This window comes from Balaenoptera ricei, chromosome 6 (genome assembly GCF_028023285.1).
Source record: "Balaenoptera ricei isolate mBalRic1 chromosome 6, mBalRic1.hap2, whole genome shotgun sequence".
Classification (NCBI taxonomy): Eukaryota; Metazoa; Chordata; class Mammalia; order Artiodactyla; family Balaenopteridae; genus Balaenoptera; species Balaenoptera ricei.
The window spans coordinates 87697370-87719821 of NC_082644.1; the positions used below are offsets into that span (position 1 = coordinate 87697370).

At 42.4% G+C, this 22452-nt stretch overlaps 2 protein-coding genes across 11 annotated transcripts in view; one reads left to right on the top strand and one right to left on the bottom strand.

Annotated features, from left to right (window-relative positions):
• The window catches only part of POLR1E (RNA polymerase I subunit E), a 34511-nt gene extending 21654 nt beyond the window's left edge, over positions 1–12857 (top strand). For both annotated transcript variants that reach the window (XM_059925105.1, XM_059925104.1), the window contains 7 exons: positions 661–805; positions 2841–2948; positions 3580–3676; positions 5196–5329; positions 10375–10456; positions 11228–11359; positions 12512–12857. In XM_059925105.1, coding sequence (XP_059781088.1) covers positions 661–805; positions 2841–2948; positions 3580–3676; positions 5196–5329; positions 10375–10456; positions 11228–11359; positions 12512–12671 — 858 coding nt within the window. In that variant the 3' untranslated portion in view covers positions 12672–12857. The remainder of the gene's footprint in view (positions 1–660; positions 806–2840; positions 2949–3579; positions 3677–5195; positions 5330–10374; positions 10457–11227; positions 11360–12511) is intronic.
• A 1036-nt stretch (positions 12858–13893) lies between these two features.
• The window catches only part of FBXO10 (F-box protein 10), a 72466-nt gene continuing 63907 nt past the window's right edge, over positions 13894–22452 (bottom strand). For 7 of the 9 annotated variants that reach the window (XM_059925098.1, XM_059925093.1, XM_059925091.1 and 4 more), the window contains one exon: positions 14298–14383. Coding sequence is in view for 2 of the 9 variants with exons in the window: in XM_059925092.1 (XP_059781075.1) it covers positions 14279–14383 (105 nt within the window). In the remaining 7 variants the exon portion in view is untranslated. Of the gene's footprint in view, positions 14384–22452 lie in introns of all 9 variants that reach the window. The other 2 variants (XM_059925094.1, XM_059925092.1) reach the window with 1 other exon arrangement.

The window sequence follows — 22452 nt, forward strand, 5'->3', positions numbered from 1 at the left end:
TGTGGTTCTCTGGACAGTTCCTACTTGCAGAGGCCTCCTTGGCCTCACAGACTGCAGACCTCCTCTCTGGGGCAGCTATACACAGCTCTGTGCCAGTGTCTGGAACTGGTTCTCTGGGCTGTAGCATAACACTTATTTTCAGGATTTAATCCAAGTTTCAGAAAATATTGGAAGCCTGGAAACTTCACATCAAGACAAAGTACACTTTAGGATTTTCAATGTAGAAGCTTCCTACAAAGCTCATCTCACCCCAGGATGGCAAACTGATTGAGTCTCCAGTGCTGCCTGGAGGGGAGTGAAGCTGTCTTCAGGCTCAGAGGGAGAGTGAGCGATCTATTAGTAATGTCTGTTTTCCGTGTAGGATTGGAAAACCGGTAAGCCATGTGCCCCAGATTTACCAACCCTAAGTCTAGTCTTTTTATTTTACAGGTGAAAACACTGTTGATTTATAAATAGCTCATTACAGTTTATAAAGCAAGTACTTCAAATCTCTTAATATCTTTTGGTTCTTAAAACAAGCCTATGAGGTAGTTAGGTATGAGTCAACCCAATTTACAGAAGTGGTATTAATGGCTCAGAGAGGCTGTTTACCCGTAGTCACACAGCTAGGAGTAACAGTGCTCAGCCCGTTCCCAGTGACCAAATTTGTCTTTTGCACAGATGGATTCTTGCATTGAAGCCTTTGGTACCACCAAACAGAAGCGGGCTCTGAACTCCAGGAGAATGAACAAAGTTGGCAGTGAATCTTTGAATAGTGCAGTGGCTAAAGCTGCAGAGAGTATAATTGATACAAAGGGTGTGACTGGTAAGCAGCTGGAACTTGGGGTAAGAGGCTGCTGGTAGAAACAGCTTTCCCTTCTCTTGAGATCTTTCACCTGCCCCACAGATGGAAGTGATGGGAGTTAGGGCTGGATTCCTTCCTGCTTCTCCCTGAGGGCCTTCTTAGGAACAGACTGGAAATCATAAGAAACATCTGACATGGCCTGTTCTCAGTGAGCTCACAGTCGAGTAGAGGAGACAGACATGGGAACGGTTATGTGCCCTCTGTGTCCTTGGTGCCAGGGCTACAGCCTGCAGGGCACAGAGGAGGGAGACGGCCTCAAGTTTCTGTGAGTTACAGGGAGGTTTTAGTCAAAAAGGCTGATGTGATGATGATGAGCTAGCCTCTAGTCACTTTGAGGTCACTGGATCTTTTTCTTTTCCTAAATTCTTCAGCAGCTTGAGTATTAAATTGTATTATTTAAAATGTGTAACGTGTTTATTGTTCAAATGCATTATAAGAACATAAGAGAAAGTTATATATATATGAGAGCAGTTTTTCTATTAAAATGGAATTTTAGTAAGTTTTAGAAAATCTTTCCATACCCGATGATTATATATTTTCCTATGTTGTCTTTCAGTACTTTCACAGTTTAACTTTTTGCATTTACAATTTAATGATGATTTTTTTTTTTGGTCTATGGTATAAACCCAATTTTATATTTTCCAAATGATTAGCCAGTTGTCCCCAACTCCATCCTTTCCTTTTGTAAAAAATGATTTAAAAAATCATCTGTATCATTTTACCATTCTTTTTTTTAAATTAATTAATTAATTTATTAATTTATTTATTTTTTGGCTGTGCTGGGTCTTCGTTTCTGTGCAAGGGCTTTCTCTAGTTGCGGCGAGCAGGGGCCACTCTTCATCGCGGTGCGCGGGCCTCTCACTGTCGTGGCCTCTCTTGTTGTGGAGCACAGGCTCCAGACGCGCAGGCTCAGTAGTTGTGGCTCACGGGCCCAGTTGCTCCGCGGCATGTGGGATCTTCCCAGACCAAGGCTCGAACCTGTGTCCCCTGCATTGGCAGGCAGATTCTCAACCACTGCGCCACCAGGGAAGCCCCTGCCACATTCTTAATTGTGTTCTCGCTCATCAGTCTGACTGGCTATTCTTGTAGCAGCATCAGGTCCTTTTGATTGTAGTAGCCTCACCTTCCAGTTTGTTGTCTGATAGGGCAAATTTATCCTCCATCCTTATTTTTCACAGATGTACTGGTTATTGTAGCATGCTTTTTTATTTATTTATTTATGGCTGTGTTGGGTCTTTGTTGCTTCACGTGGGCTTTCTCTAGTTGTGGTGAGCGGGGGCTACTCTTGCTTGCGGTGAGCGGGCTTCTCATTGCGGTGGCTTCTCTTGTTGCGGAGCACGGGCTCTAGGGCGCGCAGGCTCAGTAGTTGTGGTGCACGGGCTTAGTTGCTCCACAGCATGTGGGATCTTCCTAGACCACGGCTCAAACCCGTGTCCCCTGAATTGGCAGGTGGATTCTTAACCACTGCACCACCAGGGAAGTCCTGTAGCATGCTTTTTTTTTCCAGGTGATCTTAAGAATTATTTTGTCAAGTTCTCTCAAAATCCAATTGGGATTAATATGGGGAGAATCAGCATCTTTATAATATTATGTTTTCCCATCCAGGAACATAGAAACATGTCTCCATTTAGTCAAAGATATACTTTAATGTCTAAGTAAATTTTTCAATTTTTTTTGTTCAGTTTACTCTCAGCTACTAAAGGACATTTAAAAAGAAAAATAATTCACCCATTTTCCCATCATTCTAGAAGACCAACTATTACAATTTTCCTGTTTTCTTCTCTGTTCTTGTCTGTGTGCATACTTAATTCTTACATGGTTATTCCTGTGTGATAGTTAGCTTCATAATTTGATTTTTCTTTTTCACTGACAATTTGTGAAGTTCAGATGAGGGGGTTCCAGGCGATGATGATCTTGAGTGCATGGGTTGCAGAGTGTGGGGGAACTTGAAGCCGAGCAGGGTGACACTGACACTGACTCTTCCTTTGTTGAAAAGCCCTGGTCAGTGACGCCATCCACGATGACTTGCAGGATGACTCCCTCTACCTCCCTCCCTGCCACGCTGATGCAGCCAAGCCTGAAGACGTGTATAAATTTGAAGACCGTATCCTTTTTGTGGGAGAAACGCCACCTCATTTCCCAGGTTGGGATATGCTCACAGGAGTGGCATGGCCAGGCTCTCTTGAAGGTGTCAGTGGTCCTGTGATGCTCATAGAAGCTCGCCCCAGACTCTTGCAGTTGCCCCAGCGCTATTGCTGGGAAGTCAGCGAGGCTCCCTCACTAGCTGAGGCACCTGCTGCAGCAGTGGCCTCTCCGGCCTTGGGATTCAAACCCATCCCTCAGCAAAATGCAGAATGCCCACGGTTCAGCCCTGTGGGGGTCACCTTCCGTGAAGAGTCAAAATACGACTTATAAGTTGGCCAGTGCCCAAAGTCTAGGGCAGACTGATTTTATAAAGAAGGGTCGGAATGTAGAGTTTCCGTACTTGTGGTTCTAGTCAGATGGAAAGTCCCTGCAGTGGCTTTGTGATAAGAGAAGGCAGAAAGCCCAGGCAGGCAATGAGCTCTGGGCTGGGAGTCTGGAGAACTGAGTCCTGAAGCTCTGCCCGGACATACTGTGTGATCTTCCCCTCTCTAAGCCTCAAGTTTTCCCATCTGTAAAATGTGGCCGATATAAGATGATCTAGCTAGTTGGATGTTTCCATTTTGGTCAGGTTGTTCTTGACCTATAACTAGTTCTTTCCCCTGTGGAGTATGACGCTCTTCAGAGCCCATCTGAAGCTTTCAGGAATGTCACCTCAGAAGAAATACTGAAGATGATTGAAGAGAACAGGTACCCGACTTGGGCAGATGGAGTGTCTGGGGAGTGATGTTGGGATACAACAGTAGTCAGACATGAAGCAGACCTTGGGTGTTAGTCAGTGAGGATATACGTCTGTTCAGCATTTGAACATGAACGAGCTAGTGTATTCTCAAATGGTTGAGCTCCCAGACCTGTTGTCCCAAGGCTGTGGGTGGCTTTCAAGGGAGAGAATTGGCCTGTGAGTACGTGGAACCTGTGACTGGGCAGAGGGTGGTGAGGCCTTGTAGTCTGGGGCTGGGAAGTGGAGCTGACCTGTATCGGTCCCACCCCCCCAGCCAATGTTATGCTGTTGCCGATTGTCACTGGTGTGGCCCAAGTGCTGGCCTGGGAGTAGGTGCCAGCTGAAGTGATGGTTTATCTGTGGTGATGTGCTGAGTGAGCTTTTCTAAAGTTAAATTATGTATTTTAAATATAGTATATTTTAAATAATTCAGAGATGATTTCCTCTCCTCCCTCCACCCCCCACCCCCACTTTTTGGCTTTTAAAACAGTTTTTTTTTTAATGATGATGAGGTTTTTTTGCTTTTGAGTTTTTTCTTTTAATAATCTTATCTTGAGAAAATAAAAAGTTGTCAACCCTATGTTGGTTCCCCCAGTTTTCGTTTGGAAATTTTACTGGTCAATGAAATCCAAAGTCTTGGAAAATACATGTTTTTCCCTCTCTCCAAAGAAGTGGTCTTTACTGGTTCTTCATTGTCTTGATGTGATCGTGGCTCAGGGGCAGGTGCAGGAATGAGTTCTGGGCTGGGAGTCTGGAGAACCGAGTCCCCATCTGCCTGATGGACTGTGTGATCTTCCCCTGTCTGAGCCTCAGTTTTCCTATATGTAAAATGAGGCCGATACAAGATGATCTTGAAGAGCCTTTTATCGCTGCGAGTTCATGATCCTGATAGTGGTAGAACAACAGTATGTAAAAATAATAGCCAACATTGATGGAGCTCCTACATGTGCCAAGCACTCCTTCCCTTGTCTCATTTAATCCACAAAAACCCGTAGGACAAGGGTACTATCATTGGCCTTAATTTACAGGTGAAGAAACCAAGGCAGAGATGTTCAGAAGCTTGCCCAAGCCACTGCATGGCAGAATGGGGATTCAAACCCAGATAGTTGAGAGGCTGTGCTCCAGACCACCACATAAGGATTGGGCCCACTATGGCCCGAGTGCTGAGTCTGGCCCACTGCCTGTGAATAAAGTTTTATTGTAACGTAGCTTCAGTCATTTATTTATATGTTATCGATGGCTGCCTTTGCATTACAGTGGCAGTGACCATGTTGCCCACAAAATGTATAATATTTGTTATCTAGACCTTTACTGTCCCTGCACTAAATCATGCTCCTCCTATTATAAGGAGCTGGTTGGATGGCCCTTCCTCACCTGTTGACTGTGTACCAGGTGTGAAGGGTGCCTGCTGTTTTCATTGTGAAGGAGTGAATGGCTCCTGACAGAGCCGGTCTTAACACATTCCTCCTTTTCCCTCCCTTGTTTTAGTCACTGCTCCTTTGTCATAGAAGCGTTGAAGTCTTTGCCATCAAGTGAGGAGAGCCGAGACCGCCAGGCCCGGTGCATATGGTTTCTGGACACTCTCATCAGATTTCGAGCACAGAAAGTGATTAAGCGGAAAAGTAAGTCCATGCTAGACATTTTTTTTTTAAATTGAAGTTTAGTTGATTTATATTGTTAGTTTCAGGTGTACAGCACAGTGATTCAGTTACATATGTATTTATACATATATATGTTCTTTTTCAGATTCTGTTCCATTATAGGTTATTACAAGATACTGAATAAAGTTCCTTGTGCAAGGAACAACAACAAGGACACTAGGTCCTTGTTGTTTATTTTATATGTAGTAGTGTGTATCTGTTAGTCCCAAACTCCTAATTTATCCCTCCCTCCCCCCCTTCCCCTTTGTTTGTTTTCTATGTCTATGTTTCTATGTTTCTATGTCTGTGAGTCTATTTCTGTTTGGTAAATAAGTTCATTTGTATCATGTTTTTAGATTCCACATATAAGTGATATCATATGGTATTTGTCTTTCTCTGTCTGACTTCACTTAGTATGGGAATCTCTAGGTCCATCCATGTTGCTACAAATGGCATTATTTCATTCTATTTTATGGCTGAATAATATTCCATTGTATATATGTATACCACATCTTCTTTATCCATTCATCTGTTGATGGACACTTAGGTTGCTTCCATGTCTTGGCTATTGTAAATAGTGCTATGAACTTTGGGGTGCACATATCATGATAGACATTTTATTCTAGTTAGTTTCAGTCTGTTATTTGTCTATAATTCTTAGACTAGCTCTAGTGAGAGAGGAAATGGACATGTCTTTCCATGTCTTTATTTATAACTGTGTAACAGTGGGATTCTGATTGGTACTGCTGACATGCTGAGAGAACTTACCAAGCCCTTTCCTCGGAAAATAGGGTTGGGTTGGATTATACGATTGCTTAGAGCTAACATTCACTACTTCTGTGTTAGGCAAAGTTGAATATCCAGTCAAATCAAATGAACATTTTAAGGGACAGACAAAAATGGGGGAAGAAAAATTGGCCTTGCTTGTGAAGGCTTGTGGCACGTTGTTGTGTCAGCTATTTCTGACTGGGAGAGAAGTCAGTTTCTGCTAGTAACCCGTGCCACCGATCGCCAGGGCATGGGTGGCTGCCACACACTCACATCCACCCAGAGTCAGAAACCCAGAGGGAGACACCTGTGGTTTTAGGCATAAGGTGCTTGCAGTCGTGTTCCTGTGATTGGGCACCCAAGGGTCTGTACAGACACACCTCGTTCTATTGTGCTTCACTTTATCGTCCTTCGTAGATATTGTGTTTTTTACAAATTGAAGGTTTGTGGCAACGCTGTGTTGAGCAAGTCTGTTGGCGCTGTTTTTCCAAGAGTATCTGTTCACTTTTGTGTCTCTCTGTCAGGTTTCAGTAATTCTCACAATATTTTAAACTTTTTCATTGTTATATTTATTATGATGGTCTGTGGTCAGTGATCTTTGATGTCACTACTATGACTCGCTGAAGGTTCAGATGATGGTTAGCATTTTTTAGCAGTAAAGTATTTTTTAATTAAGATATGGACTTTTTCTATCAGATGGTTTTTATTCTTCAATTTGTTAATGTGGTGTATCACATTGATTGATTTGCGTATGTTGAAGAATCCTTGCATCCTTGGGGTAAATCCCACTTGATCATGGTGTATGATCCTTTTAATGTGTTGTTGGATTCTGTTTGCTAGTATTTTATTGAGGATTTTTGCATCTATATTCATCAGTGATATTGGTCTGTAATTTTCTTTTTTTGTAGTATCTTTGTCTGGTTTTGGTATCAGGGTGATGGTGGCCTCATAGAATGAGTTTGGGAGTGTTCCTTCCTCTGCAATTTTTTGGAAGCGTTTGAGAAGGATGGGTGTTAGCTCTTCTCTAAATGTTTGATAGAATTCACCTGTGAAGCCATCTGGTCCTCGACTTTTGTTTGTTGGAAGATTTTTAATCACAGTTTCAATTTCATTACTTGTGATTTGTCTGTTCATATTTTCTATTTCTTCCTGGTTCAGTCTTGGAACGTTATACTTTTCTAAGAATTTGTCCATTTCTTCTAGGTTGTCCATTTTATTGGCATAGAGTTGCTTGTAGTAGTCTCTTAGGATGCTTTTGTATTTCTGTAGTGTCTATTGTAACTTCTCCTTTTTCATTTCTAATTTTATTGATTTGAGTCCTCTCCCTCTGTTTCTTGATGAGTTTGGCTAATGGTTTTATCAATTTTGTTTATCTTCTCAAAGAACCAGCTTTTAGTTTTATTGATCTTTGCTATTGTTTTCTTTGTTTCTATTTCATTTATTTTTTCTCTGATCTTTATGATTTCTTTCCTTTTGCTAACTTTGGGTTTTGTTTGTTCTTCTTTCTCTAGTTCCTTTAGGTGTAAGGTTAGATTGTTTGAGATTTTTCTTGTTTCTTGAGGTAGGCTTGTATTGCTATAAACTTCCCTCTTAGAACTGCTTTTGCTGCATCCCATAGGTTTTGGATCGTCGTGTTTTCATTGTCATATGTCTGTAGGTATTTTTTTTTTTTTTTTTTGGCCACGTGGTGTGGCTTGCAGGATCTTAGTTCCCTGATGAGGGATTGAACCCGGGCCCCGGCAGTGAAAGCACTGAGTCCTAACCACTGGACCGCCAGGGAATTCCCTGTAGGTATTTTTTGATTTCCTCTTTGATTTCTTCATGATCTCTTGGTTATTTAGTAACGTATTGTTTAGCCTCCATGTGTTTGTGTTTTTTACATTTTTTTCCCTGTAATTGATTTCTAATCTAATAGCGTGGTCAGAAAAGATGCTTGATATGATTTCAATTTTCTTAAATTTACTGAGGCTTGATTTGTGACCCAAGATGTGATCTATCCTGAAGAATGTTCCGTTGGCACTTGAGAAGAAAGTGTAATCTGCTGTTTTTGGATGGAATGTCCTATAAATATCAATTAAATCTGTCTGGTCTATTGTGTCATTTAAAGCTTCTGTTTCCTTAGTAATTTTCTGTTTGGATGATCTGTCCATTGGTGTAAGTGAGGTGTTAAAGTCCCCCACTATTATTGTGTTACTGTCGATTTCCTCTTTTTTATAGCTGTTAGCAGTTGCCTTATGTATTGAGGTGCTCCTGTGTTGGGTGTATATATATTTATAATTGTTATATCTTCTTCTTGGATTGATCCCTTGATCATTATGTAGTGTCCTTCCTTGTCTCTTGTAACATTCTTTATTTTAAAGTCTATTTTATCTGATATGAGTATTGCTACTCCAGCTTTCTTTTGGTTTCCATTTGTGTAGAATATCTTTTTCCATCCCCTCACTTTCAGTCTGTATGTGTCCCTAGGTCTGAAGTGGGTCTCTAGACAGCATATATATGTATCTTGGTTTTGTATCCATTCAGCGAGCCTGTGTCTTTTGGTTGGAGCATTTAATCCATTCACGTTTAAGGTAATTATCGATATGTCTGTTCCTATTACCATTTTCTTAATTGTTTTGGGTTTGTTTTTGTAGGTCCTTTTCTTCTCTTGTGTTTCCCACTTAGAGAAGTTCCTTTAGCTGTTGTAGAGCTGGTTTGATGGTGCTGAATTCTCTTAGCTTTTGCTTGTCTGTAAAGCTTTTGATTTCTCCATCGAATCTGAATGAGATCCTTGCTGGGTAGAGTAATCTTGATTGTAGGTTCTTCCCTTTCATCACTTTAAATATGTCATGCCACTCCCTTCTGGCTTGTAGAGTTTCTGCTGAGAAATCAGCTCTTAACCTTATAGGAGTTCCCTTGTATGTTGTCATTTTTCCCTTGCTGCTTTCAATAATTTTTGTCTTTAATTTTTGCCAATTTGATTACTATGTGTCTCAGTGTGTTTCTCCTTGGGTGTATCCTGTATGGGACTCTCTGTGCTTCCTGGACTTGGGTGGCTATTTCCTTTCCCATGTTAGGGAAGTTTTTGACTGTAATCTCTTCAAATATTTTCTCGGGTCCTTTCTCTCTTCTCCTTCTGGGACCCCTATAATGCAAATGTTGTTGCGTTTAATGTTGTCCCAGAGTTCTCTTCGGCTTTCTTCATTTCTTTTCATTCTTTTTTCTTTATTCTGTTCTGCAGCAGTGAATTCCACCATTCTGTCTTCCAGGTCACTTATCCATTCTTCTGCCTCAGTTATTCTGCTATTGATTCCTTCTAGTGTATTTTTCATTTCAGTTATTGTATTGTTCATCTCTGTTTGTTTGTTCTTTAATTCTTCTAGGTCTTTGTTAAGCATGTCTTGTATCTTCTTGATCTTTGCCTCCATTCTTTTTCTGAGGTCCTGGATCATCTTCACTATCATTAGTCTGAATTCTTTTTCTAGAAGGTTGCCTATCTCCACTTCATTTAGTTGTTTTTCTGGGGTTTTATCTTGTTCCTTCATCTGGTACATAGCCCTCTGCCTTTTCATCTTGTCTGTCTTTATGTGAAAGTGGTTTTTGTTCCACAGCCTGCAGGAGTGTAGTTCTTCTTGGTTCTGCTGTCTGCCCTCTGGTGGATTAGGCTATCTAAGAGGCTTGTGCAAGTTTCCTCTGGACATTGTTTCTTAATTTTCATTTTTAATTAATTAATTATTGGACACTTTTTTTTAGACCGTATACTGTTGCATACTTAATAGACTACAGTATACTATAAACATAACTTATATGCACTCGGAAACCAAAAAGTTCACGTGACTCGCTTTATTGTGGTGGTCTGGAACCAAACCTGCAATGTCTCTGAGCTATGCCTGTACTCATGTTTTTCACTATTTGCTTAATTCTTATTTTCACATTCCAGTCTCCCTTTCTTTCCCTCTCCCTGGGCTTTCTCCACAATCTGTTTTGCTTTCTAACATCTTTTGAACTCTGTATCTTTAGGCCTCATTGGAGTCTGCTTTTCTTTCCTGTCACCACCCTGTCATGAACATCTCTTGTGCATGTATGGTCTGCAGGCTGAAGCACACTTGAGCACATGTTCATTTGAAAGTGGCTGTTCTGTTTCACAAGCCCCTTCTTCTCTTCCCACATGCCTCTGTTTATTCCAGTGGCCCAACTGTTGTCCTCTTTTCCCAGCTCATAGGTGAGGTGTGTCCTGAGAGTTTTGAAAGAAAACGATCAGCCTCTATTTTGTCTTGTAGGTGCCCTGGGACCTGGAATTCCCCACATCATTAACACCAAACTGCTGAAGCAGTTTACCTGCTTGATCTACAACAATGGCAGGTCAGGGGGCTTGATTTCTCAGCTTCTGCCTGGAAAAAGGAGAAAGCAGGACAGGGAGGGTGGTGAGAGTGGGGAGGGGGCTTGGATTGCAGTCTGTGTCCACAGAGACACTGTGCTGAAGAGGGCACTGCCATTTGGAGGGCTCCTGGGGTCAAGTGAGTTTAGGCAACACTGTAGTACAGACTCTATCCCTTTGGGAGAAGCTCGCGTTAAAGGATCTGGGAAGTCCTGTAACAAAGACTTCACGTCACACTCTTCTTCCAAGGACCTCTGCCTAATGTCCACGGAACTACTGTTGTATGGAGAGGCAGTGTTGCAGGAAAGCGCAGGCCAGTGGGATGACTTTGAGGAAAGCAGCACACCTGGGCTTCCTTCCTGCCACTTGCTTGCCGTGTGTGTCCTGCTCTGAGTGTGCTTGGAAGAATCATCGGCAGCTGAGTTTGGGATGACTGTTTTCCCAGCAGCCCTGCTGAGCAGGCCGGGAAGATGGGGAGGGTCCTCGCCAGTGCGAGGCTCTGACTGTGCCTGGGGAAGGTGTGGCCTTCTCTGTCCCCTTGGAGGGACACTGGCATTGGCTCACTGCTCCACTGTGCGTGAAGGCTTGGGCACCACAACGGGACAAGGGATGTTGCTCTAATTCCTTTTCTTCTCCCCGGGATGAGAAGACATTTTGAATGCATAGGGGAACAGGCTTGGATGTTTTTCCTTTGCTTTTGGAGACATCATCTCGGAGTTTAATTTTGCCTCTCTTTTATTGCCACTGATTTGCAGTTTGCGGAACTTAATTTCAGACTCTATGAAGGCAAAGATCACCGCCTATGTGATCATACTGGCTTTGCACATAAACAGCTTCCAGATTGACCTGACAGTGTTACAGAGGGACTTGAAGCTCAGTGAGAAAAGGTGAGCACAAAAGAAGAAAAAGCTCCCTTAGGGCGCCTTGATGTAGTTCTGGTACTGCTGGAAAGCATGAGGCACTGTCGAGGGACCTGGGGACAGTTTTCAGATGAATGAATAATTGATTGAATGGATGGGCAATCAGACATTACCGCGTGCCTTCGCTTTGCTAGGCACAGTACCAAATCTGTCATACTATCTCAGTGATGTCGCTAAGAAACAGTGGAAGAATCTTTGGTTCAGAGAAGTCAGTGACTTTCCCAGGGTCACACAGCCAAGAAGGGGAATAGTTGGGCTTCAAACCTGAGCCTTCCATCCCTGTGTAACTGAGCAACCTCCAGTCTCCAAACTGCTCTCTCTGGGAAGAGGGACTCTGTATGGTCCCGATGGGGTAACCTAGGGGTGGAAGTTATATAAGAGAACCCCAATTTCAGCTTAGCATAAAGCACTTTTCTCAGAGTCAGATGGAAGGAGCTGCCAGGGGGTTGTCCGAGGCAAGGCAGAGCTGCAGTTTGGCAGGGATGTCACACTTGGGCTTCTCTGACCTGACTGGGAGGGTTGGCAGAGGTGGCAACCTTTAAGGCCCTTTCTAGCCCTGCTAGAAGGGATTCAGACTGAGTAGGGAGGAGAGCCTTCCAGGATGCTGAACTGTGGGGTATATTGGCCTTTGTCAGTGGTTTAGGAGCATCTGACCTCCAAGGACCCTGATGGTGTTTCAGGAGAGCCTAGGAAAACACCCTTATCTGGACTCTTCTAGCAGTCCAGAGAGGGATTATTCTGAGGGCTCCACAGATGGCATTCTCATGATTAGTGAGTTTGAACATACAAGAGAAACAGATACCTGAAGTCTGTAAAATTCTAGCAAGTGCTCAATCCTTGCTACAAGAAGTAAACACAGTTAGTAGGATCTAGATAACCTGGTTTTCCATCATTTATATAGATATTTTCTAATGGCAACACATTAAAATGGGACTCTGATGGCTCTCGGGGGGATCTTGTCTGCCTCTCTGCTGGGAGCTTTGCCCCTTGTGGCTATCTTGGGAATTCTGTCTTCATGGCCTGGAGCACGAATGTGCTGCCCCCTCCTGCCAAGCCTCCCTGAGCGTTCACATTGAGGAGACTCTCCATTTGTTTTATGTGTTTGTGTTTGTTCCTTAGGATGATGGAGATAGCGAAAGCCATGAGGCTGAAGATCTCTAAAAGAAGGGTTTCTCTGGCAGTGGGCAGGGAGGAGGATCACAAACTGGGTACCCTGTCCATCCCACTGCCCCCAGCCCAGGCCTTGGACCGTCAGTCAAAGCGGAGGAAAATCACCTAGAGGTGTGCTTTCCAGACAGAGCATTTTGGCCACATCATAGCCACTCCTTGTATTCATTTGCATTTTTATTTGTAAAGAAAGAGGGATAAAGAAGCCGTGCTTTGGCACGGGTATGAAGCCAGAAGCCAGCAAGCATCTCAGTTGTGCTGGTCTCAAGCAGAAATATAAAATGTTGGCCCTATTGGACTCCATCTCCCTCCTTTGGTGTTGCTGTGGTTGTAAATGGCAGATGGTTCGTGTGTGGGATGTGGGAGGCTGGGCCTGGGGTAGGCCGAGGCAAAAGATCTCACAGGCTGAACCTTGGACCACATCTGACGGATAAAGGTTAATAAAGAGAAATGTGAAGTGCTGTGGAAGGCCCAGTGGAGGAGTACGTGGTGAGGACAAAGCCCAGTAGGGCTGGAAGAGGAGGCTTCAGGTCACCAATGTGATGGGCTTGCCAAAACAGACTAATTTAGTTCCGGACTGCTGAAACAGAGCAGAGCCAAATCAGAGGAAATGATTAACCCACTTGCTCTGCCTGGCTCAGGCCACACAGAGGGCAGGAGTCAGCTCTGAAAGCCACGTTTTTGAGGGGAGTGAATCAGTCAGAGTTCAGTGCAGAAAACAAATGTTCCTAGATATTCTTGAGAAAGGAGTTTAATACATGGATATAAAGTACTATAAAATTGTTACAGGGTTGCAGGAACGGGAATCAGGAGGTTGCTACTGGAACTGCTGAGTTCAAGAACACAGCTGGGGTGGCCAGCCAGGCATGAAGAAGCCACTTGAATTCATGAAGCTACTTGAATTCAGCTGCTTCTTGAACTCATGAAGCTGGCAACTTGACACTGAAATTCTGGTTCAGCCACCCATGCTATCAGTACCCATGCTCTACCTCCTTGCTTGTCAGCACAAACAGCCAAAAGATTAAGAGGCTGGCTTCCATCTTGCTTCCTTCTTCTCTGAGTACATATATAGGAACTTAATTTGCAACTAGAATCCTAGCAGCAAGGGAATCTTGGAAATAGGTTTCAGCCTCTAGTTACAGGAAGCCATACCAGAAGCCGATGGGAAGGGATGCTGACTGCCACCAACCTTATCTGCCAGGGGGAGATGGAGAAGTCAGTGTCCAGAGGGGTGCTGTGAGGAACGGGACTATGACATGGAGAGACTTAGGTATGTGGCTAATGCTCAGACTCAGCTCTATTTTTTTAAAAGAGAAGGTGACTATTTAAAAAAATTGTTTTTAAACATCTGTGTTTTTTATTTATTATTATTATTTTTTTAATTTATTTTTGGCTGCGTTGGGTCTTCGTTGCTGCGTGCGGGCTTTCTCTAGTTGCAGCAAGAGGGGCCTACTCTTCGTTGCAGTGCATGGACTTCTCATTGCGGTGGCTTCTCTTGTTGTGGAGCACAGGCTCTAGGTGTGCGGGCTTCAGTAGTTGCAGCACGCGGGCTCAGTAGTTGTGGCTCACGGGCTCTAGAGCGCAGGCTCAGTAGTTGTGGCACACAGGCTTAGTTGCTCCGCGGCATGTGGGATCTTCCCAGACCAGGGATCGAACCAGTGTCCCCTGCATTGGCAGGTGTATTCTTAACCACTGTGCCACCAGGGAAGTCCCCCAGACTCAGCTCTTCAAGGTTCTTCTGAGGCAGTGGGAGCGGCTGAGGTGTGTGGTGCTCGTGCTGGGGGCCAGGGGCAGTGGAGGAAGGAAGACAGAATCCAGCTCTCTCTGAAAATGAGAAAGGAGGAAGTTTACACAGCAGCTGGGACATCCGTTAGGGAATACATGGTAAAAATGGGCCTTGGATGACTCATTCAGGACAGGTGATCCTTATATTTCTTTGAGCACTGGGATGTGGTTATCAGAGCCACTTCTATGGCAAGGCCAGGCTTAAAGTGCACATTTTCCATGCTCTTGTCTGGCTTGTCCCCATTTGTATCTGATCCTGGGTAGCGGGCACTTGTAGCATACTTGCTCTCCCTCCAGCAGAGATGTGAGCAGGAAATCTAAATGCCTCTTGTTTTTCTTTACCTAAGCTGTTGTGAAAATCAGTTATGTGACTCTGCATCAGAAAAAAAATAATATCCTGATCTGTCTCTGGGAAAAGAATTCCTAGTGTGCTTATGGCTTAAAATGTGTTTTCATGCATACTTTTTAGATTCTGATGGTTTTGACACCTTGAGGCTTAATTTCCAGCAGTGATTAGATCACAGCACGTGACCTGGCCTCTGAAGAGCCTCTGTCCTAGTGGGGAAGCAGCTTTCTTTAGTCACTCACAAAGAGGAGTGATATTGATGGGGAAAAGCCTAGGATGGTAAATATACAATTGATCCTTGAACAACATGAATTTGAACTGCCTGGGTCCACTTATACATGGATTTTTTTCAATAGTAAACACTAGAGTACCATGCAAGTGGTTAGTTAAACCCACAGATGTGGAACGGATATGGAGGGCTGACATAAATTATATGTGGATTTTTCAACTGCATGGAGGGTCAGTGCCCCTAACCCTTTGCATTGTTCAGGGGTCAGCTGTATACTTGTCCCAGGTGACAACAGGTATACTTCACTAATTGTAGGTGATGCAGTCCCAGAGGTTGAGTGAAACGCAAGTTTCTGTTATCAAGGGGTTTGGGGTCAGAAGGCTCAAAAGAGGGTCCTTTTCAACAAGTCTCGTGAGAGGGTGCCTAACACAGTGCCTGGCATATAAGCGCCAGTGTCTGTGGAATGAATCATAGTGCATGAGCTGCACCTTCTTTCCTTGGCAGAGCTATTAGGCAGTAAACATTTGTAGAATAATGGGATCGTACTAGGTTTTTTCTAGCTCTAAAACCCCATTTATTTACTGATATTCACAGAGGATTCCTTGATCCAACCAAGTTATTTGCCATAATGTTGCTTGATGACCTCTTTGAAGAAAAAGGGACTGTGGGCTAGATGCTTGTACCTTTAATAAGATTTGCAGTTTGTGGAATAACTTACGGGTGTTAACAGAATGAAGTCTGTTCCCTGGAGGGAAGTTTCTGTGGCCCTGACCTGCTAGACATTTAACAGTGATGAAGTCAAAGAAGGTGTATTTAACATACCTGCAGAGGACCCAACCTGGAAATAGCTAATTAGGTAAAAATTTTTAAAGTGCCTTCCTTTAAGAAGACAGATCAACAGACTTTTTCAATGCAGAGGATTCAGTGCCACCATGGGGATAACACAGGTGGGTAGGTGGGTAGGAGAGCATGGAGGAAGGGCACATAACTAAGATTTGAAGAGATCAAGGAAAGTGTTCCATGGAATGATGATGAAGTAGGATCCTGAAGTATGGGTAGGATTTAGCCAGGGAGACAGATTTTTGGCTCAATTAAGGAAAAAATAATCAGATGGAGTAGATTCTTTTGGGTGGGTCTCGCCTGTGTGGGAGAGCAAGCCCTGCACAGTCAACCAATGCAGGCTACTCAGAGCATTCTCCTTCCAGATGCTTCCCCAACCACGGAAGAGCTAGGGTAGGATAGGTGTTGCGTGTTCCTCCCACTTCTGCCTCCAAATGATGTGGCGGAAGATGGGCACTGTATGTGTGTGTGTTCCAGCTGTTCCTATTACAGAAGCCCTAGGTAACAGCCTTACTCATATGTCTTCTGTATACAAGCTCTTAACATTTGATAGGGAACTTTCAACTCCTGGCCTTGACAGGCATCACCACTCAGAACTCAGTTCCTTCTGGGGAGAGCAATCGAGATGGCCGGGTAGTAGGATGTGAAGCTCACCGCCTCCTTTCACAAATACATCAAAAATACATCTAGGGCTTCCCTGGTGGCGCAGTGGTTGAGAATCTGCCTGCCAATGCAGGGGACAGGGGTTCGAGCCCTGGTCTGGGAAGATCCCACATGCCGCGGAGCAACTAGGCCCCTGAGCCACAATTACTGAGCCTGCGCGTCTGGAGCCTGTGCTCTGCAACAAGAGAGGCCACGATAGTGAGAGGCCCGTGCACCGCGATGAAGAGTGTCCCCCACTCGCCGCAACTAGAGAAAGCCCTCGCACAGAAATGAAGACCCTACACAGCCATAAATAAATTAATTAATTTTTAAAAATACATCTACATGTGGAAAGGTTCTCACAGAATATCCACTGAATGCTGGCAGAAGACCTCATACCTCTGAAAGACCAAGAAAATCTATGTAAGTGGGTAGGACAAAAAGGAAAAAAGAAAGGAATCAGGATGGGACCTGGGCCCCTGGGAGGGAGCTGTAAAAGAGGAAAGGTTCCTGCACCCTCGGAAGTTCCTTCGCTGGCGGAGAGATCAGCCATTATAAGAGGGAGCTTCAGAGCCTTGGAGGAGAGCACAGCAACCAGTTTGCAGCAGCTAGAATGGAGACAGACCTGCACAGACGGTCAGTGCCACTGCTTTGCACTTCCCAGCCTGAGATGCGTGTCCACTGGTGCGGGCAGGGGCTGGATGAAGAAGCTCGGGCTTTGGAGATCAGACCTGGGGAGAGGACTGGGGTGGGCTGTGTGGAAACAGCCTGAAGGGGTTGGAGTCTGGTGCAACCACACCTGAGGCTGTACGAGGGGGAAGCCTGGGTCGCCTTAGAGGCCAGGCACCATTGTGTGGGCAGTGTGCAAGGGGAGGGGCAGAACCTGCCATTACAGCCTTTTCCCCTGCACAAGCTCTCAGGCAGCGGAACACTTCCTACACTCACTGCAGGAGCCGTCTTGAGCTGCTGACTCTGCCCTTCCGGGGAGCAGAGTTGCAAGCTGCCTCTGCTCCCATGGCGTGCTCCAGGGCCATGCATGAGCTGCCACTGCCACTGAGATTCCCACGACTGGGCACCAGCCACCACATCTGCACACCCCATTAAGGGGATAATGGCCAGCAAGTGCTGAGGAAAGAGGCGATAGGCAGCCATACTAAGAACAGCCCTTGAACCAAAAATGTTAAACCCACACAAGCTACACAAGGATGCTCCCACATATAAAGAGCCTTCTAAGACCACAGTAGATAATTGTTTCTCCTAAACTCACAGAATAAGAGAAATATAAGTAAAATGAAGAAGCAGAGGAGCCACTCCCAGTTAAAAGACCAAGAGAATTCCCCTGAAAGAACAATGAAACAGACCTCTTTAGTCTAATAAACAGACACCAATTTCAAAAAGACACTGATTTCAAAAAGGAGATAATAAAAATATTGAAGGAATTAAGAAAGGCTATCGACAAAAATGCAAGAGCACTGTAAAAAGGAACTGGAAACTATACAGAGGAACCAAGAAAAATTAGAAAACTCATTTGCTGAGACAAAAACTGAACTAAAGGCAATGAATAGAATAAATAATGCAGAACGAACAAGTAACCCGGAAGACAGAATAATGGAAATCACCCAATCAGGACAGCAGACAGGAAACCAAATGAATAAAAAATGAAAGCAATATAAGAGACCTATGGGATAATACAAAGCATGCCAATCTAGGCATAATAGGGAATCCAGGAGGGGGAGAAAGTAAAGGGGATTGGAAATGTATTTGAAGAAATTATGGCTGAAAACTTCCTAAACCTAAAGAAGGAAACACATCCAGGTACAGGAAGCACAGAGGGTCCAAAACAAAGTAAACCCAAACAGACCTACACCAAGACATTTTATAATAAAAATGGCAAAAATTAAAGAGAGGATTCTAAAGGCAGCAGGAGAAAAAGAGTTAATTACAAGGGAAGCCCCATAAGGCTATCAGCTGATTTCTCTACAGAAACGTTTCAGGCCAGAAGGGAGTGGCAAGATATATTCAAAGTCCTGAAAGGGAAAAATCTGCAACCTAGGGTACTTTACCCAGCAAGATTATCATTTAGAATAGGAGAGAGAAAGAATTTCTGAGACAAGCAAAAATGAAAAGAATACAGCAATACTAAACCTATCCTAAAGAAAATATTGAAATCTTCTCTAAATAGAAAAGAAGAATATATAGGAAAGAGAAAATCACAATTGGAGAGCAAATCACCTATAAATAAGCCAGTACACAGATTTTTAAAAAAATCAAAAAATTTCTGTGAACGTGATGATACCACAATGAACAGCAAAAGGATGAACGTGAAGATGTAAAAGAGGACATCAAAATCATAAACTGTGGTGGAGGAGAGTCAGAAAATGTAGATTTTTTTTCCATTTCCTAGAATGTGTTTGAGCCTCTATGACTACTAGTCTAAGGCAAGGAGATAGAAGATGGGGTTAACATACTTGAAAAACAGGGTAACCACAAATCAAAAACATACGATAGATTCACAAAAACCAAAAAGAAGAGAACATAAGTATAATACAAAAGAAGATCATCAAACCACAAAAGGAAAAACAAAAAGAAAGGGACAAAGAGGAAATATAAAATCAACAGGAAACCAAGGTTAAAATGGCAATAAATACGTATCAATAATTATTTATTAGTGGACTAACTACTCCAATCAGAAGACACAGAGTGGCAGATTGGATTAAAAAAACAAGAGCTTACAATATGCTACCTAGAGGAGACCCACTTTAGGGCAAAGGACACACATAGATTGAAAGTGAAGAGATGGAAAAATATTTCATGCAAATGGAAAAGAAAGTGGGGGTCGCAATACTCATATCTGACAAAATATACTTTAAAACAGAAGCCGTAAAGAAAGATAAAGAAGGACACTATATAATGATAAAAGGATCAATACAAGAAGAGGATTTTACAGTCATCAACATATATGTACCTAATATAGAAGCACCCAAATACATAAATACTAACAGACATACAGGCAGAAATTGACAATCATACAATAATAGTAGGAGACTTTAGCACCACACTCACACCAATGGACAGGTTTTCTAGACAGAAAATCAGTAAGGCAACAGAGATCCTAAATGATACAACAGAACAGTTAGACCTAATTGATATTTTCAGGACATTACACCCCCCAAAAATAGAATACACATTCTTTTCAAATGCACATGGAACATTCTCTAGGATTGACCACATATTAGGGCACAAAACTAGCCTCAACAAATTTAAGAGTATAGAAATTATCTCAAGCATCTTTGTGACCATAAGAGCATGAAACTAGAAATCAACCACAGAAAAAGAAATAAGAAACAATTACATGGAGACTAAACAACATACTACTAAAAAAAACAATGGGTCAATGATGAAATCAAAGAGGAAATTTAAAAATAACTTGAGACAAATGGCAATGAGAACACAACCATACAAAATCTATGGGATGCAGCAAAAGCAGTTCTTAGAGGGAAGTTCATAGCGATACAGGCCTTCCTCAAAAAAAAACAAAAGTCTCAAACAACCTAACCTACCACTTAAAAAGAAATTAGAAAAAGAAGAACAAACAAAACCTAAAGTCAGCAGAAGGAAGGAAACAAGATCAGAGAGGAAATAGAGAATCTCAAAAATTATATTAAAATATCAATAAAGCCAAGAGTTGGTTTTTTGAAAGGGTAAACAAGATTGACAAACTCCTGTCCAGGTTCATCAAGAAGAAAAGAGAGAGAACCCAAATAAAAATAAGATGAAAAAGGAGAGATAATAACCAATACTGCAGAAATACAAAAAACCATAAGGGAATACTATGAACAATTATATGCCAACAAATTCTACAACCTAGAAGAAATGGACAAGTTTCTAGACACATACAGCCCACCAAAAATGAACCAAGAAGAAACAGATAATTTGAACAGACTGATCACCAGAGGTGAAATAGAATCTGTAATTTAAAAACTCCCTACAAACAAAAGTCCAGGACCAGATGGCTTCACAGGCGAATTCTACCAAACATGCAAAGAAGAACTTATACTGATCCTTCTCAAACTCTTCCAAAAAAATTGAAGAGGAAGGAACACTCCTGAAGACATTTTATGAAGTCACCATCAGCCTGATACCAAAACCTGACAAAGACACCACCAAAAAAGAAAATTACAGGCCAATATCTTTGATGAATATAGACGCAAAAATTCTCAACAAAATATTAGCTAACAGAATCCAACAACACATTAAAAAGATCATACACCATAACCACATGGGAGTCATCCCAAGTTCACAAGAATTGTTCAACATATGCAAATCAGTCAATGTGATACACCACATAAACACAAGAAAAGACAAAACCCACAATCATCTCAAAAGATGCAGAAAAAGCATTTGACAAAATTCAATATCCATTCATGATAAAAACTCTCACCAAAGTGGGTATAGAGGGAACATATCTCAGCATAATAAAACCTATTTATGACAGACCCACAGCCAATATAATACTCAACAGTGAAAAGCTGAAAGCCTTCCCACTAAAACCTGGAACAAAACAAGGATGCCTACTCTCACCACTTCTCTTCAACATAGTATTGGAAGTCCTAGCCACAGCAATCAGACAAGAAAAAGAAATAAAAGGTATCCAAATTGGAAGAGAAGCGGTAAAACTGTCACTCTTCGAAGATGACACGATACTCTCTCTATACAAAGAACCCTAAAGTCTCCACACAAAAACTATTAGAATAAATGAATTCAGCAAGGTAGCAGGATACAAGATTAACATACAGAAATCGGTTGCATTTCTTTACACTAACTATGAAATATCAGAAAGGGAATGTAAAAAAACTATACCTTTCAAAATCTGACCCCCCAAAATAAAATACTTAGGAATAAACCTGACTAAGGAGGTGAAAGACTTATATGCTGAGGACTATAAAACATTAATTAAGTAAACTGAAGAAGATTCAAAGAAATGGAAAGATATCCAATGCTCTTGGAGGAATGAATATTGTTAAAATGGCCATACTACCCAAAGCAATCTACAGATTTAATGTGATCCCTATCAAATTACCCATGACATTTTTCACAGAACTAGAATAATCCTAAAATTTATATGGAATCATAAAAGACCCAGAATTGCCAAATTAATGATGATGTAAAAGAACAAAGCAGGAGGCATAACCCTCCCAGAGTTCAGACAATACTACAAAGCTACAGTAATCCAAACAGCGTGGTACTGGCACAAAAACAGCCATATGGATCAATGGAACAGAGTAAAGACCCCAGGGATAAACTCACACTGCTATAGTCAATTAATCTTAGATAAAGAAGGAAAGAATATACAATGGGAAAAAGTCTTTTCAGCAAATGGTGTTGGGAAAGTTGGACAGCCGCATGTAAATCAGTGAAGTTAGAACAACACTCACCATACACAAAAATAAACTCCAAATGGCTTAAAGACTTAGACATAAGACTGGACACCATAAAATTCCTAGAAGAGAACATAGGCAAAACATTCTCTGACATAAATCGTACCTATGTTTTCTTAGGTCAGTCTCCCAAGGCAACAGAAATAAAAACAAAAATAGACAAATGGGACCTAATCAAAGTTACAGGCTTCTGCACAGCACAGGAAGCCATAAACAAAATGAAAAGACAACCTACAGAATGGGAGAAAATATTTGCAAATGATGCAACCAGCAAGGGCTTAATTTCCAAAATACAAACAGCTCATACAACTCAACAACAGAAAAACAACCCAATCGAAAAATGTGCAGAAGACCTAAAGAGACATTTCTCCAAAGAAGAAATACAAATGGCCAATAGGCATGTGAAAAGATGTTCAACATCTCTAATTACTAGAGAAATGCAAATCAAAACTGCAACAAGGTACCACCTCACACTGGTCAGAATGGCCATCATTAAAAACTAGAAACAAATGCTGGAGAGGATGTGGAGAAAAGGGAACCCTCCTACACTATTGGTGGAAATGTAAGTTGGTACAGCCACTATGGAGAACAGTATTCCATTCCTCAGAAAACT